The sequence below is a fragment of the Oncorhynchus masou genome, chromosome 5 (assembly GCF_036934945.1).
Source record: "Oncorhynchus masou masou isolate Uvic2021 chromosome 5, UVic_Omas_1.1, whole genome shotgun sequence".
Taxonomy (NCBI): Eukaryota; Metazoa; Chordata; class Actinopteri; order Salmoniformes; family Salmonidae; genus Oncorhynchus; species Oncorhynchus masou.
Window position 1 is genome coordinate 22,474,836 of NC_088216.1, and position 18,384 is coordinate 22,493,219.

At 43.7% G+C, this 18,384-nt stretch overlaps 1 protein-coding gene across 1 annotated transcript in view; it reads left to right on the top strand.

The window, feature by feature from the left end:
• The first annotated feature begins 2,873 nt into the window (after window positions 1–2,873).
• Window positions 2,874–18,384, top strand: part of LOC135537176 (VPS10 domain-containing receptor SorCS3-like) — a 225,431-nt gene continuing 209,920 nt past the window's right edge. The window contains exon 1 of the mRNA XM_064963385.1: window positions 2,874–3,799. Within this exon, the coding sequence (XP_064819457.1) occupies window positions 3,098–3,799 (702 nt within the window). The 5' untranslated portion in view covers window positions 2,874–3,097. The remainder of the gene's footprint in view (window positions 3,800–18,384) is intronic.

Consider the following 18,384-nt stretch of genomic DNA (forward strand, 5'->3'; position numbering starts at 1 on the left):
CTTGGTCTTCATGGTGTTGCTTCCTTGGTGGTGTCCCTTGCTTAGTGGTTTTGCAGACTCTGGGCCTTTCTGAGAACATGTATATATACTGAGAACATGTGACAGATCATGTGACACTTAGATTGCACACAGGTGGACTTTATTTAATTAATGATGTGACTTCTGAAGGTAACTTGTTGCAACAGATCTTATTTATGGGCTTCATAGCATTGGGGGTGAACACATATGCACACACCACTTTTCTGTTGTTTCTTTTTTAGAATTTTTTGAAACACGTTTTTTTTTCATTTCACTTCACCATTTTGGACTGTGTAAGTCCATTACAGGAAATTCAAATAAAAATAAATAACAGGTTGTAAAGCAAGAAAATAGGAAAAATGCCAAGGGGGCTTGAAAAATTTGCAAGGCACTGTAGCGTTCTCCTGACATCCAGCAAACCCAGGTTTGTCCGTCAGACTGCCAGATGGTAGAGCATGATTTATCACTCCAGAGAACGCATTTCCACAGCTCAAGAGTCCAATGGCTAAGAGCTTCTCACCACTCCAGCCGACGCTTGTCGTTGCGCATTGTGATTGTAGGCTTGTGTGCGTGCGGCTGCTCGGCCATGGAACCCCATTTCATGAAGCTGAGCCATGTGTTGTTCCTAGACGTTTCAACTTCACAATAACTGCACTTACAGTTGACTGGAGCAGCTCTAGCAGTGCAGAAATTTGATGATGCGACTTGTTGAAAAGGTGGCATCCTATGACGGTGGCACGTTGAAAATCGCTGAGCTCGTCAGTAAGGCCATTCTACTGACGATGTTTGTCTATGGAGATTGTATTGCTTTGTGCTCGATTTCATACACCTACTGTATCAGCAATGGGTATGGCTAAATTAGCCAAATCCACTAATTTGAAGGGGTGTCCACATACTTTGTATATACAGTATAGAGTTTATCTTAAAGCCATGCCCCTACTAAGCCACACCTCCACTCTAGGGTTCCTCCAGGAACCCATTGCTACATTGAACCATTAAATGTTCCCCCAGGAAGCCCTGAACTAACTGAAGGTGCAAATATGAACTATTGAGTAGTAATGGTTCCTTGAGGAACTCCAGGGGTTCCTTGAGGATCTCCAGGGTTCCTCGAGTCATCAATATTTCTAAGAGTGAACGTTTGACAAGAACCCTATGCTTATAGGGTGTCATCTGAGACACAACTTTGGTTATTTTCTATAGGGCTTGGAGCCCTTTGGAGGGGCAGTGGTTTTAGCCATCTTGACCACAACGATACCACAATATATTCAAGTTTTTATCGCTATAACAGATGCCATTGGAGGTCATAGAACCTGTGGATACTGTCTTATTCTCCCATCCACTGCTAATGTATTATAGATATGAAGGACATTCTGCATATTTCTATGTGTTAGTGTTTTCTGTGATGTAGGCTTGTTTCTAAAATAATTTGGTAGGCTGCATTCAATTTTTGAAATGTTCAATGTGTTATAATTTTTCACCTTTTGGCTGCTTCTTAAGATTTGGGTTGATAAACACCTGGTGTCTTTTTTTCAAATCTCAAACATCCATCCATCCCTCCCTATCCTCCTCCTCCGGCTCCCTTTATCCCTCCCTCTCCACCAGACTCTCTCCTCTTGGCGCTGGTTGTGTTTTCCCACTGGGAATAGCGTAACTCCCTGCCAAATCCGCCCAATTCATCCTATTGATTCAACCCTGGGCCTTCTCTGCACGCACACCAGAGCTCCATTTGAATGCCCCAGCCCAGTACAGCACTCTGCCGTCAGACTCGACTCAGCCGCCAGCTATATGCCATCAGACTCGACTCAGCTGCCGAGCGGCACGTTCAAATCTAGTCGCGTCTGTTTCATGTTGGCTGTCATGAGACAAATGAGACATAAATTAAACTGATGATAAGATTGTTTCATTCTTGGGCATGCAGCGATGCAAGCATTGCGCACAGGTCTACAACATAGACCTATAACAAGCCACACCTCAAACTGCTATCTCAGACAGACAGTTTAAAATATGCTTTCTATTTCCTGACAGAGAATGATGTCTGGATCAGCGGACGAGCTGGCCAATCAGTGGTCTATTCACATGAATTTTTTTCATGACCAGTATACGCCACACATTTCTGCTTTTGTTGTATGCCAACACCATTCCAACAAAGAAACATAGGTCATTAAAAGAAATCGAAGGAAAACTATTTTAGTCATATTTTAATTGATATTGTAGTAGGTCAAATTTCATGGAAATCTGGAAACACTGGACAGTTACTTTAATTCACACCTTTTCTCAAATAATAACAAGTTAATAACTGCACAATTTATTTAATGTTCTGATTGCACAAAAAGTATTTTTCTTCGGCTGCTGATCTTTAAAAAATACCATTGCTTTATTGCGCTAATAATTCCCTCTGTGTGCATATTAACCTTTATGTCATGGCATAATGGAACGTCTAATTGGCAAGAGTCTAAGGTGTCAGAGCACCCGCTACAAGTGATTTAGATGCATTTCAGGAAATAGAGTTTCCTTTGGACAGGAGTACATTAAAAACCGATTACTTTGATTCGGGTTAATAAAAATAACGAGTTCTGAAGCACTGTGAAGAATATAATGTGTTGGAAATCCTGGTCCATAATCACATCAAGCATCGTTATACAATGACACCATTGATTTGACTTTGATATGAACATCGTCAAAGGTTAATATCTCTGCTGAAATCTAAGTTGAAAAGGTCTTTATCGGTCATATCATATTCGATTATTAGTGGGCTTTCACAACCAGTGTGAAAGCCACGGCGCATCTCTCTCTCTCGCTCTCTCTCCCGTTCTCAGCTCTCGCTCTCGTCTCTCTCTTGCGTTCGCGTTCTCTCACAGTATTCCTCTCATCCGGGCGCACATTCGGCAGCTCGGCTTCGATACAGCTCCTCTCATATGTGGTGGCTCCCGCGACCAGCTCCTTGAACGTGAACAGTTTAGCCGAAGGGCGCTTTTCCAAATACCACGAAATTCTCACCGACTTCGGGGGGAGTTGGTCCTCGGTTGGATAAGGTTTTGCCGTTCCGTGCGTTGGACCCAAATCTCTAACTATACTAGCAATGGATACTTGGCTTGGCTTCTGCCCAGGCTTGCACTTAACTCTGTGTACCTGGTTTCTGATCTCCGCTCATACCCAGCTAAATGCCAAGGCGGAGATAACTTGCGCATTGTGCCAGTCGCCGGTCCAGCTACACCTGAAGGAATTACAGCTGGATACCGGTACGCACGCGGCTGAAGGTACGAGGCATGCGGCCAAAGCTTTGGAACAGGTCCGACTGGAGTACCAACTACTCGGAGTTACTCACCAAAATACTGGAGTACCAAGCGACACCCAACAGGCAGGTGTTCTCGTGGATGAGCCGAGATTCACTGACGATGGAGTTACCTCAAAAGTCGCTCTGGAAGATTTAACCGGGTCTAGTGAAAACGAAGAAAGGTACCGTGGTGAATATAATATTGGGGAGGATGATTTGGGTAAGGTCAAGGATGGTGCTGAGGATGTTGCGTTACGGAGAGCGAAGCGAAACGGTCCCGAACCCCCTGAGTTTAGGGAGAGCCTTAATACATCGGATGAGAGAAGGAGTCCTGGTCCGTTACTGGACGGACACAGACTGGGCCGATCCGAATTCAAGTGGAACAGGGACGAGGGTCGAGGGACTTCCAGAGGAGATGAACCCAAACTAAGCAGCACTACTTTCGCCTTGACCGGGGACTCAGCGCATAACCACGCAGTGGTTTACTGGTCGGGGCAAAACAGCAGCGTAAGTAATGATTATTCACCATTTGTCATGTGTATTTGTATTTCACAAAATAAACAATGTTATATGATGAAGCACTACGTTTCGTCAAGGACTGTAAAGGCCTAGTATATCCAAACTGTGCTGCGCACAGAAATATTCGCTTGCTTTAGCGAGTTGTTTGGCCACTGTAACAGGTGCATTGGTTCAGTTGCGCACAGCAGGGCACTATATCCCACATAGGTTTCAGCACCTCCAGAAGCATTCGGGGCCCGGTTGGACTGGCATTGGCTATTGCACACGGAGATATGCTTGATTGCAGCAGACTCGGTGCCATACCGATAGCAGCATTTGCTTCACATAGCGGTTGGAAAACACGCACTATACTTGCGTATATAGGTTACTCTGATAGGTGAATTCCACTACTTTTAGTTTATTTATATGTAATGAATACGACTGAAATAAATTAGAATCGTTAACGTGTCCTGTATTTTGCAATATGTTTTGTTGCAGGTCTTGTATACGTCGCTTTGGATTTTTCATGCAATATAGGCTAATTGATTGGGCAGATTTGTAAATATTTTTTACAGGGATATAAATTGTTTGAATTCTTTACTTGTAAATAACGAAATTTCGCATCGAATGAAAGCAAGCCTATGTGGTCCTCTGAATTGCTGGCTCGTTCCTGTTGCTTCTATGTTCACAATTCCTTTACAATAGCCATATATTTAATAGGCCTAGTTTAATAACTATATTCTATACCTATGAATTATGTGGACTTTATATGCATATTTACCATTTATATGGATTTTTAAAATAAATTAATCTGCCAACTATCATCATGCCAGAGTAAATTATATTCAGAATAATGCCTCGCTCCCCAAATTAGTAATCGGTGCACTTGTTACCTGTACTTACACAGACACTCCAAAGGGTGGCGTACAATGTACGAGAGACTATCATTATGCCTCTTAAAAGCAGCATCTGCAATTGTGTATTATTGTAGGGATACAGAGTCTGAGACAATGGTCTCTCATGGAATCAGGGGCAATGAAATCATCCAGGGAAGGACCCTTGTGAAACCTGAATATCCCCAGCAAACAATCACAGCACTTAGAACACTGCTCTTAATATGCCTTGGCCTATGTGATCAATACCTATGGTGACGGTCAATAATACAATTTCATTGATTGGCAGGCTATGAGCCTGTAATAGCAGCTTTACAACCGCACAGAGGAGAACTGGTAGGTCATGTCTGATTTTGGTCTATAAATGTTGCTCTGCCACCAAAGTCTGTCCGTCTACATAAGGGTATTCATTGGTGATGCACTACAACCTGTTTCATCCTTAGTGAGTGAAGACAGCTTGTACTTTAACTGAGGTCACAATGTAACGTGTAGGTCAGGTTAATGATAAGACATGTCCTTGTTCTGGCTAATACCTCAGGCTACTAGTACATGAATGGCTGTAATGACACAGATGAATCATCTTCCTGTAGCAGCCAGATCATTCCATCCCAATTTTATTCTGAAACGGCTGGAATACTGACATGATTTCATCCCCCCTAAAAGGGCTTAGAGGCCTTCATTTGAAACAGAATAATATGGTGAAATGAATAAAAGCAATTTCCACAACCATGCAGACTCAGAGCAGAGAAAGCCACTGGGCTCTTTTTTATCATTCTTACATGTTTCTTTTGTTGTTGTGGCTGCCTCTTTTTCGCTTGATTTCATTTGGATAAAAAAAATGAATCCCTCAGTTTCAGTCCTCTGTCTGAAGTTATTATGACACGCTGCATGAACTTGTTTTTTAACTCGCAGTGATGGCTGCGGCGGTTTGGGGACGTTTGTGTATGTGTGTGTGTGAGTGTGTGTGCGGACTCTGTGTGTGTGTATGTGTGTATGCGCTTGGCTCTGTGTGTGTGAGACAGGTTTTCTGGGTGTATTGTCTACCTCAGCCAGCCCAACTCTATGCCTCCGTTTCCCCCTAGCTGTAAATCTGCAATAATTATCTTGAAGACGGAAACAGGTATCCATTTTGAAATATTCTCTTCTTGCCACATGAGGGGGATTGACTGCCTACTCAAGCATGTGTTCTCCAGCTCTCAGACACTAGTACTGGGCTACTTTATCTTCATTGGGCTTTAGATCCTGATTGTATGGGTGATGAATTAAGCCCTCAAGGACGGCCTGATGGAGCCTGAAGTGCTCTAACTCTAACTTAACCACAGCAGTTGGGGTTGGTGTGTGTGTGTGTGGCGGGGGTGGGTGGGTGGGTGGCTGAACGAGTCTACTCTAGCCTCACCCATGCATTCACTCACATGTCGTTGTGCCACCACACTCCCTTTCCTTCTTTCTTTTTACATTTTTTTTAATAAAAAAAAAAAATCTTCTACCCAGAATGCTATGCTTGTGCTGCCTGAGCCGTGTTGTGCCCTGTGCCACTACTCCTCCAGGATGACATGGGTAGAAGTGGTGTTACGTTCCCCAAGGCAGGTTGTACCCTCTGAGGCGTGTAGACAAGGCTAATGTGGGTTCTTCTCTGTCTGTCTGTCTGTCTGTCTGTCTGTCTGTCTGTCTGTCTGTCTGTCTGTCTGTCTGTCTGTCTGTCTGTCTGTCTGTCTGTCTGTCTGTGTGCCTGAGCCCTGGGTGGATATTAGCCGAGCCTAGACTCCCTATGGGGAGAGTGATGGGCAGAGTGTCGAGTTTCTCAGTCTCAGTGGTGTTTATGAATATAATGGCAGGGTTCCTTCTTATTGCCAATGGGGATACAAAATGGACGCCATTATTGTGCTTCATGCTGATCATTACTATCATAAAAGCCACTTTCATAAGTGATTTTCAACCTTGATAATGTATTTCATCCATCCACTCGCTTTTGATGTCTGCTTCCAGTAATGCACTTCGCTGGTAGTAAATATCTACATATACGTCAATAGTGCAGGAAAATCTGCCAGCCTTGGCAGGATCTATGGCCAATTTTTTTATCTTGATGTTTTTTCTTCATGATGCAATACATGGTTTTCTCTTTGTTCTTCATACATCCAGTGGGGGAAATCTAAATATGCATTTGCATAAGATGCAGAGTGGGCCTCTGTGAGTGGTCTTTAATGTAAGAAGAGTTCATTATAAATCTGGCAGGTTATCAACGTAGTGAGCTGATCATTTGAGATGGCTACATCTTTTTCAGAGAGCTAATAGGCAAAACACACACACACACACACACACACACACACACACACACACACACACACACACACACACACACACACACACACACACACACACACACACACACACACACACACACACACTAAAATGCATAAGAGACCCATTTTGTAAGGCTACAGTAATGTACTGTACAAGTGGAAGTCTTTCATACACAATTAGTAACCATACTGTAGGCATATTGTACAGACCATAATTCGAGACATTTAATTTCTTCAATATTTGCAGTACATTTAGTAGACTCAAGCACCTGACTCCTTAACCTGAACAAAGGAATATGCTGGTACACATGGATTCTTCCCCTCGAAATAAACTGAACTAAACTGAAATGAATTGAACTGAAATACACTGAACTAAACTGAAATTAACTCAACTCAACTCAACTGAAATTAACTGAACTCAACTGAAATTCATTTTACTGAAATGAATTGAATTGAACTGAACTGAAATTAACTTCCTTATTCAACAACATCCGCTCATCTTGAAGAATATCGTTGTTCGCCAACCCCCTTACTGCACCCACCAACAGTGAGGAGAGGGTGGCGTAGTTGGTTGGCATAGCTGAACACAGCTTTGGCATCCATGCAGTGGCCTGGAACATGATTTAGGATGTACACAGGGGGCTTGTTCCTAGCCCTGTCTGTGTCTCGTCTCACCCCTTGAATGGCTTCCCTTCCATTTAGTGATGCTAATGGATTTAAGTGCCACTATTTGGCTACCTACCGCTATGGAGGAACTAGCATCTCTTGAGGAAGAAGGGAAGAGAGGAGGATAGGATGGGGTGTCATAAATAATGCCCTCTTCCAAAAGGACTCTTCCTCTTCATCCCTCCATCCCCTCCCCTCTTCATCTACTATGTGTTTACAAATGTGTTTTCCCTTGTTTCCTCTCCGTGGAAGTAGTGAAGCTTGGTGGCAAGACTCCATGTGCCGCCACAACGAGACGGAAGATTCATCTTGACTTGCCCCCCAGAGCTAATGTCTTGGTTGGGATTCCAGATGGGGTACTTGGCCCAACCTTTTCAGGCTAGAGCTGTGTGGTTGTGTTTTGCATCTTGATTAGTCGATTTATCAAGATTGACTACATGCATGTAATTTATTGTTTAGTTAATGGACTGGATTGAGAGAAACATGTGAAAGGCGATGGAATAATAACTAGGGTCCTCGTTTGACCTTGGTGAACTTTCCCTGGTCGGGCCAGGTCATGAAACTCCTTGTGAAAACTGCTCTCCAAGACCTACCAATGAAGGTAGTTTAACGTAACTACAGTTGACTTATCAGCGTTTGATAGCCACACAATTACCCAGTATGCCTGCATTACAACACATTCAGGGTGAATTACAATGTCATTACATAGCACATGCTGTTGTAACAGAGAAACATCTAAAACCACAGAAGTCACTAAAAGCCTTGAGACTCATGTCTCCTGCATGGCTCGGAGCTACCCATTGGATGAAAGGTTCTGAAAGCAGTCAATCACCAAGATAATGGTCTCATTGTGTTTCCTGTACCATCACCACGGCAGCGGAACTAGAGTAGGCCTTGGTGGAAGGATACGTTATGACTGTTTGACTTGAGTGTAGTCATACGCTTGGCCATTGATCCCTTTCTGCTGTACAAGGGTGTCGACAGAGCACCGAGCCGCATGTGTGTGTGTGTGTGTGTGTGTGTGTGAGTTTGTGAGTGTGTGTGTAGGTGTTAATAACATTAATATAAAATAGTGTCAAATGTGATTTGGTTTCATCTTCATTCTATTATTAAACCTCTTTTTCCACGGGAGGTATCTCAGGATAAAGTAGGGGCCGACCGTGACATTGTCTCTGGCTCTCTAGCAGCTGATCCCAGTACAGTTTGGATGGTTGTGGTTGGACTGGCGTAGTCTGACTGTCTCTAGTTCTCTAACAGCTGATCTCAGACCAGCTTTGTATGGTAGTGGTTGGACTGCGTGGTGCAGTGTAGTAGGTAGATCGAAGTAGGTGGTATATGCAGCATGCTCCCCCTGGGCATAGAGTCTTGACCTTTACCACCGTTTTTTTAGGCAAAGTGGGATACCTTGTAACGTTGATCTCTCTTGGCATTTCCTGAACATTAGCACATTAGGCAGAATGCAATGACTAAGTAATGATGTCAGAGAGGATGTTGAGGGGGGAGATCACCTACCGCTCTGTCTCTCCCTCACACTCACTCGCTCTCTGTCTCTCCCACACACGCAAATACTCTTTCCCTCCCCCTTCCTCTTTCTGTCACTCTCTCCTCTCTTCCTCACTCGGTCGGGTGACTGGTGTCACACTCGTGAGGGGTTGTCGCTGATGCAGACTAATAATGACACATTATACCCCAGGACCCACACTCAATTAACACACTGTCTAATTAAAATGATCTAGCGGTTTATCAATGAAAAAGACTGCGAATGGCCGTAAAACGGGGCCACGCCACATTAACTTTACTATCCCCTTCTCCTTCCCTTTTTATTCCCATTTAGATTTTAATGATAATAACCTGTTTAAACATTGGCCATTACCAAACATATTGTGTTAGCATCTTTCATTTAGTAGAGGGAAATATATGTGGCTTGATGATGGGAGATTTGCTAACAGAGTCAGTCTGGGGAAGCAAGAAGTACGTGACTTTAAACTCCTGTCTCTCCATTGTATTTGCTAAAAGAAGACTATTCCTCTCTCTCTCTCTCTCTCGCTCTCTCTCTCTCTCACTCTCTCTCTCGCTCTCTCGCTCTCTCTCTTTATCTTTGAGCTTGACTATCCTCATGAAAGTAGCCTCTAATGAGAGTCACCCCCTCTATGTATTCACACATTTTAATTTGTAATAACGCTTAAGAAAAGTAAAGACGAGCTTGGTTTGAAACCTAATAATACAACTGTGCTCAGTAAAACAGTGAGTGTTCATAGATATCAATGCATTATTCATTTGCCTTCTTTCTCTTTAAAGGAGTTTTGCTGAGTGGGAGGGGCATCAAAAAATGAGCTAGCTAGGTTTGTTTTTACACAATGTTTTTACACAATGTATGATTGTTATGAATGAAAAGGGCCTGGAGTTATCCCTGACCGGGTATCCCAATCAGGAGATACTTTGGGCCCTTGTGATAGCCTATACTTAGGGCCTGAGGTAAAACTCTCGGCCAAGTATACATGAAAAGGGCCTTAAGTTTATCCCTGACCGCGTGACCCAACCAGGAAATACTCTGGGCCCTTGTGATAGCCTATAATAAATAGGGCCCACAGTTTAATCAAGTCAGGAAACGCTCCAGGGCCTAGTCATGAAAACACTTCACCGCTAGACAGGCGTTGTCAATGTGAATCTTATGAAGGCCTTGTGTGAGCAATGCCCTTAGGCAAGGTGTTAATTGCTTCTTAAGCTCTTTGATACAGTATGTAGGCTAGCACCTGTCTGCTCCATTGAACAACAGCCTATTTCTACCTCCAGACAGTTACCTTAAACACAGAGGGGTTGTTACTGCTTTCCTTATGTATCTGGTTATTGGCTGCGTATGGCTGGGTCCCAAATGGCACCCAATTCCCTGTGTAGTGCCCTTATAGCGCTGGTCAAAAGTAGTGCACTATATAGGGGATAGGGTGTCATTTGTGACTCATTCTTGCAGACCTCAATCAAGAGGAAATTGCCAGATATCGTGGTATGTCTGGGTGTGTGCCTTGAAATTCCTCAGTCCCCAGATTATGAATAGCTACTACCACTGTTGCTATTGAGATGTGAGGCCATAAGGGGGAAATTATGATGCAACCTTGTTTTAATGAGGGAATGTGATATACTGTAACTTGATTATACAGCAGTAGCATTACTTAACAAGTTTGGTGGTAAATTGCTGAATGAGAGGTTGGCACACACACACACACACACACACACACACACACACACACACACACACACACACACACACACACACACACACACACACACACACACACACACACACACACACACACACACACACTAGTGAGTAGTCAGCTAGCCACTGCTAGCGGTCATCAGTCAACTCTCGCCAGTCTGCAGAGCGTGACTCAAACCAGAGCAAATCTGACTTATTTTCTCCATATCTCCATATTCCTATCGCACGCTCTGAACTTTCTTTTTTTGTTCACCTGGATCATCGCAGCTAGCTAGCTGCTATGGCCACTCCTGGCTAACGTCACTGTCCCGAAGCAAGAACCAATTAACCTGGAGCTAGCCTTGCCAGGCCCATCTCCCGGCAAGCCAAAGAGGTCCATCAGCCACAATACCTATTTTGCCAACTGGCCTGAACCCCCGCCGACCCATCACGACTGTTCCACCGACGTGATTCGCTCGATGGGGTTTTCTCAACTGGCTCTGCCGTCACGTCGTCCCCTGAATGCCCTCTCCGCTAGCATACTAGCCGCGGCCCGCTAGCTGTCCAGAGCACATCAGACTGTTAGCTGAAGAGGCCCACCGGACAAATTATTTGGCCACTGTACCTATTTTGCCAATTGGCCTGGTTTACCACACGGAGCCCTGCTGATCCGTCTGCTGACGTAATAGCACGAGGGGACCACAAAATACTTTCTCTGTAGCGATGTCCCTCCAAGGCCCTTCTGTTAGCTTGCTAGCCCCGGCCCGCTAGCTGCCTGAAGTCACTCACTGGACTCCTATGATCACTCTGCTACGCATGCCTCTCGCTAACATCAATATGCCTTGTCCATTGCTGTTTTGGTAAGTAATTATTGCCTTATTTCACTGTAGAGCTTCCAGCCCTGCTCGATACACCTTATTTAACACTTTAGTTCCACCTCCCACACATGCAGTGACATCACCTGGTTAAATTATATTTATAGAGACAATATCTCTTTCATCGTCACTCTATGCACAGGTTTACCCCCACTGTATTCACATCCTACCATACCTTTGTCTGTACATTATGCCTTGAATCTATTCTACCTTGCCCAGAAATCTGCCCCCTTTACTCTCTGTTCTGAATGTACTAGATGACCAGTTATTTTAGCCTTTAGCCGTACCCTTATCCAACTCCTCCTCTGTTCCTCTGGTGATGTGGAGGTTAATCCAGGCCCTGCAGTACCTTGCTACTGTCACGCCCTGACCGTAGAGATCCCTGTTTATTCTCTATATTTTGGTTAGGTCAGGGTGTGACTAGGGTGGGTTCTCGAGTTTTGGTATATCTATGTTTTCTTTTTCGTTGTTGGCCGAGTATGGTTCCCAATCAGAGGCAGCTGTCTATAGTTGTCTCTTATTGGGGATCATACTTAGGCAGCCCTTTTTCCCACCTTCAGTTGTGGGATCTTGTCTTTGTTTGGTTGCATGTATTTTTGCACGACGAAGCATTTTGTTCGATGTATTGTTTATTGTTGTTTTGCTGGTTCACATTTCAATAAAATATGATGAACTCAAATCACGCTGCGCCTTGGTCTACCATTAACAACTAATGTTACAGCTACACTCGTATTCCCCAGGATGCTATCATTTGTTGACTTCTGTAACTGTAAAAGCCTTGGTTTCATGCATGTTAACATTAGAAGCCTCCTCCCTAAGTTTGTTTTATTCACTGCCCTAGCACACACTGCCAACCAGGATGTCCTAGCCGTGTCTAAATTCTGTCTCAGGAAGACCACCAAAGACCCTGAAATTTCCATCCCTAACTATAACATTTTCCGACAGGATAGAACTGCCAAAGGGGGTGGTGTTGCAATCTACTGCAGAGATAGCCTGCAGAGTTCTGTCTTACTATCCAGGGCTGTACCCAAACAATTCAAGCTTCTACTTTTAAAAATCCACAGACCAACCTCTGCCCCCAGCTGTGTCCTGGACACCATATGTGAACTGATTGCCCCCATCTATCTTCAGAGCTTGTGCTGCTAGGTGACCTAAACTGGGACATGCTTAACACCTCGGCCATCCTACAATCTAAGCTTGATGCCCACAATCTCTCACAAATTATCAATGAACCCACAAGGTACAATCCCAAATCCGTAAACACGAGCACCCTCATAGATATCATCCTTACCAACTTGCCCTCCAAATAGACCTATGATGTTTTCAACCAAGATCTCAGCGATCACTCCCTCATTGCCTGCATCCGTAACGGGTCTGTGGTCATCCCGTCAGTAGAGGTCATTCTTTCTCTCTCTCTTTCTCTCTTGCTGTTACTGTATTATAAAGCCTGAGTTCAGACAGAGTTGAGCTGAACAACTGCAGTAATGTTGAGTGATGAATGGTAAAAAGCGTGTCACTAAAATAAATACTTACCCCGACACATTTCAGGTGTTTCAGCTTACTCACTACTTTTTGCTCTTCTGGCTGCTATGTCGACAACACAGCAATTTTCTGCAGCGTGGCCCAGAGAGCTAAACACAGCACATCAACACATCCTGGCTATGGTTCTCTCTATCTGTCTCTCTGTCTCTCTGTCCCTCTCTCTGTCTCTCTGTCTCTCTGTCTCTCTCTGTCTCTCTGTCTCTCTCTCTCTCTCTGTCTCTCTCTGTGTCTCTCTGTCTATCTGTCTCTCTCTCTCTCTGTCTCTCTGTCTCTCTGTCTCTGTCTCTCTGTTTCTCTGTCTCTCTGTCTGTCTGTCTCTCTCTCTCTCTCTCTGTCTCTCTGTCTCTCTGTCTCTCTCTCCCTCTCTCCCTCTCTCTCTCTCTCTCTCTCTCTCTCGACTGTTTTTTTTTTGGGGGGGGGGCTCTTGAAAACTAAATGGGGCATCTCAAGAGATTTCATCCTGCAAACTATCAAATAAATAAATGCATCTCTCTCGCTCTTCTTGACATAGCTTTTATTGTTTCCCTCTCTTTATGTCTCTACTATGTCTATTTTATCACCCTCCCTATGGAATGGTTTTAATACGCAGGAGGAACAATAGGGCAAGAAGTCTGCTTTATTTCATTGTTATCCTGTGTCCCAACAATGATACTCTTGATACCTGTATAACAGTAAATAAGGAAATACTGAAGTCTGCAGGTATTGTCTGTAGCTATCACTTCAGGGCAGTACAAATAAAAGCCACACAACATCTGTTGTCTGCCACCAAAGCCTCTACGTTCCTCTTCCCCACTGGGGTATAGCTAGCTATCAGTTACAGTCGCGCCTACCAACAGCTACAGTTGCCTGCTAGTGATCGAGGCTAATGCTATTGTAAGCCTCAAACAACATGGGTAACATACTTAAAAATAATATGTGTATGAATGCCTTTGTGTCTGTGTAACATTGTTTGACTTAAAATCCAAAGTGCTGTAGTGCAGAGCCAAAACAACAAAACATGTTTCACTGTCCAAATACTTTTGGACCTCACTGTACATAAACTCATTACGTCTCCAAATGTGAGACGACCGCTAAGTTCCTACCTAGTGTGTTCAGGGATTCCCCCTATGAACATATGAATCATTTGAAAAAAAAAATCCATTAAAATAACATCAAATTGATCAGAAATACAGTCTAGACATTGTTAATGTTGTAAATGACTATAGCTACAGCTATAGCTGGAAATATGGAATATCTACATAGGCGTACTGAAGCCCATTATCAGAAACCATAACTCTAGTGTTCCAATGGCACATTGTGTTAGCTAATCCAAGTTTATCATTTTGAAAGGATAATTGATCATTAGAAAGCCCTTTTGCAATTATGTTACCACTGCTGAAAACTGTTGTACTGATTAAAAAAGCAATACAACTGGCCTTCTTTAGACTAGTTGAGTATCTGGAGCATCGGCATTTGCTGGTTTGATTACAGGCTCAAAATGGCCAGAAACAAAGACTTTTCTTATGAAAATCGTCAGTCTATCCTTCCTAGACATGAAGGCAATTCCATGTGAGAAATTACCAAGAAACTGAAGATCTTGTACAACACTGTGTACTAATCCCTTCACAGAACAGCACAAACTGTCTCTAACCAGAATAGTAAGAGGAGTGGGAGGCCCCGGTGCACAACTGAGCAAGAGGACAAGTAAATCAGAGTGTCTAGTTTGAGAAACAGACGCATCACAAGTCTTCAACAGGCAGCTTCATTAAATAGTACCTGCAAAACACCAGTCTCAACGTCAACAGTGAAGAGGCAACTCCTGGATGCTGGCCTTCTAGCCAGAGTTGCAAAGATAAAGCCATATCTCAGACTGGCCAATAAAAATGATCGATTTAGATGGGCAAAAGAACACAGACCCTGGAACAGAGGAAGTCTGCCTAGAAGGCCAGCATCCCGGAATCATTCTTCATCCATCGTTCTTAAATGGAAGAAGTTTGGAACCACCAAGATGCTTCTAAGAGCTGGCCGCCCAGACAAACTGAGCAATCGGAGGAGAAGGGCCTTGCTCATGGAGGTGATCAAGAACCCAATGGTGACCCTGACAAAGCCCCAGAGTTCCTCTGTGGAGCTGGGAGAACCTTCCAGAAGGACAAACATCTCTGCAGCACACCACCAATCAGGTCTTTATGGTAGACTGGCCAAACTGAAGCCACACCTCAGTAAAAGGCATTTGACAGCACGCTTGAAGTTTGCTAAAAGGCATCTAAAAGACTCGTATACCATGAGAAACAAGATTATCTGCTCTGATGAAACCAAGATTGAACTCTTTGGCCTGGGAGACTAATCAGGACTGAGGGAAAGTAAACAGAGCAAAGTAAATAACCTGCTCCAGAGCGCTCAGGACCTCAGACTGGGGCGAAGGTTTACCTTCCAACAGGACAATGACCCTAAGCCAAGACAATGCAGGAGTGGCTTCGAGACAAGTCTCTGAATGTCCTTGAGTGGCCAAGACTTGAGCCCCGGACTTGAACCCAATCAAACATCTCTGGAGAGACTTGAAAATAGCTGAGCAGCGACGCTCCCCATCCAACCTGACAGAGCTTGAGAGTATCTGTAGAGCAGAATGGTAGGAACTCCCCAAATAAAGGTGTGCCAAGCTTGTGGTGTCATTCCCAAGAAGACTGGATTGCATCAGCTGATATTGCACCAATTGGATTCACACTCGAATTACATGCGGCCTATTTAGTTGACCAGTTCTACACGTGCCTCCTCGATGCCGGATGTCACACGCTCTCATGCGCTGGTGTCTCTTGCGGCTGTAACTAGCTTGTACACTCTGTGCTCTGTGTTTCTGATATCCCACCACCACCCCAGCCTCTACCTGTTGGAGTCCTGTTTCTTCCATCAGGGGATTTCATATAGCATATCGTGCTCACTGACTTTAGTTATATTATCATCTTCATTTGATGCTTGTTTCTGGCAGTGAGCTACCCTGAAGGAGCAGAGCCCTATTGACAAACCATGCATTGTTATCTTTTCTAATGGTGAAATGTACACGTGGGGTTTTCTTTCTAAACATACTTAGCACGTAAGAGACGTGTCCAATCAGGATGTTTTCTCAGTTGATGTGTGGGGTGTATTTGTGAGAAAGAGAGATGGATGGAGGGACAGAGAAAGAGAGAAAGTTCATGCATGTGTTTTTATTCAATATAGACCTATATCCTAAGACCTACAGTATAAACCATCCTCTCAATACACTATGTTTTCTAGTTAGCAGTGGGAACATTACATTATCACATACATTCTAGCCGGTGAGGGCAGTCTCTTTGAGTCTGTTGTGGATGGCCACATTCACAGTGCCTGTTGGCTCTTCCTCAGCAACTGCCTGTGTCCATCACTAGAGGGAGTGTTCAGTATGGGGAAGATTAATACTAACATGGGTCAACTGACAGGATGAGTCGATGGAGCTGGATTGGCGTGAGACAGGGAGAGAGAGGGTGAGGAAAGAGGTTGGGAGGAGAGAGAGAGACAAACAGAGAGAGAGATAGAGACACACACACACACACACAGACACACTCGCACAGAGACACACTGAGACAGAGACAGAGACACACAGAGACAGAGACAGAGACACACAAAGACAGAGACACACAGAGACAGAGACACACGCACAGAGAGAGACACACACAGACACACACACACAGATAAACACAGGGAGACACTGAGACAGAAACAGAGACACAAACACACAGAGACACACAGAGACAGAGACATACAGAGACAGAGGCAGAGACACACACAGAGACAGAGACACACAGAGACAGAGACAAAGACACACACAGAGACCGAGACACACAGAGACAGAGACAGAGACACACACACACAGAGAAAGAGACACACACTTCACACAGGCTGAATTACCAACATGCATCTGGGCTAAACAGTTAATCTCACCTCCAAAACTCTCTCAAACCACCAAAACACTTCATTCTTGTCTCAAAATAAGCTTGTTCGACTATAACACTTGCAACAATTCTCATTCAGAAAGCATACATTGTCTCTCATAACACACTGACCTAAAAAACACTAACAACAGGAAGAGTAACATCAATGATGAACTTTTCATATATCAGTATTTCATTATAGAATACTCTACAGCACTGTAAGGGTTCTAGTTCTCATCAACGTGTATAGTATAATCACTCATACTCTACAGCAATGTGAGGGTTCTAGTTCTCATCAACATGTATAGTATAATCACCCATACTGTACAGCACTGTGAGGGTTCTAGTTCTCATCAACATGTATAGTATAATCACTCATACTCTACAGCACTGTGAGGGTTCTAGTTATCATCAACATGTATTGTATAATAACTCATACTGTACAGCACTGTGAGGGTTCTAGTTCTCATCAACATGTATTGTATAATCACCCATACTGTACAGCACTGTGAGGGTTCTAGTTCTCATCAACATGTATTGTATAATCACCCATACTGTACAGCACTGTGAGGGTTCTAGTTCTCATCAACATGTATAGTATAATCACTCATACTGTACAGCACTGTGAGGGTTCTAGTTCTCATCAACATGTATAGTGTCATCACTCATACTGTACAGCACTGTGAGGGTTCTAGTTCTCATCAACATGTATAGTGTCATCACTCATACTGTACAGCACTGTGAGGGTTCTAGTTCTCATCAACATGTATAGTATAATCACTCATACTGTACAGCACTGTGAGGGTTCTAGTTGTCATCAACATGTATAGTATAATCACTCATACTATACAGCACTGTGAGGGTTCTAGTTCTCATCAACATGTATAGTGTCATCACTCATACTGTACAGCACTGTGAGGGTTCTAGTTCTCATCAACATGTATTGTATAATCACCCATACTGTACAGCACTGTGAGGGTTCTAGTTCTCATCAACATGTATTGTATAATCACTCATACTCTACAGCACTGTGAGGGTTCTAGTTCTCATCAACATGTATTGTATAATAACTCATACGGTACAGCACTGTGAGGGTTCTAGTTCTCATCAACATGTATTGTATAATCACCCATACTGTACAGCACTGTGAGGGTTCTAGTTCTCATCAACGTGTATTGTATAATCACCCATACTGTACAGCA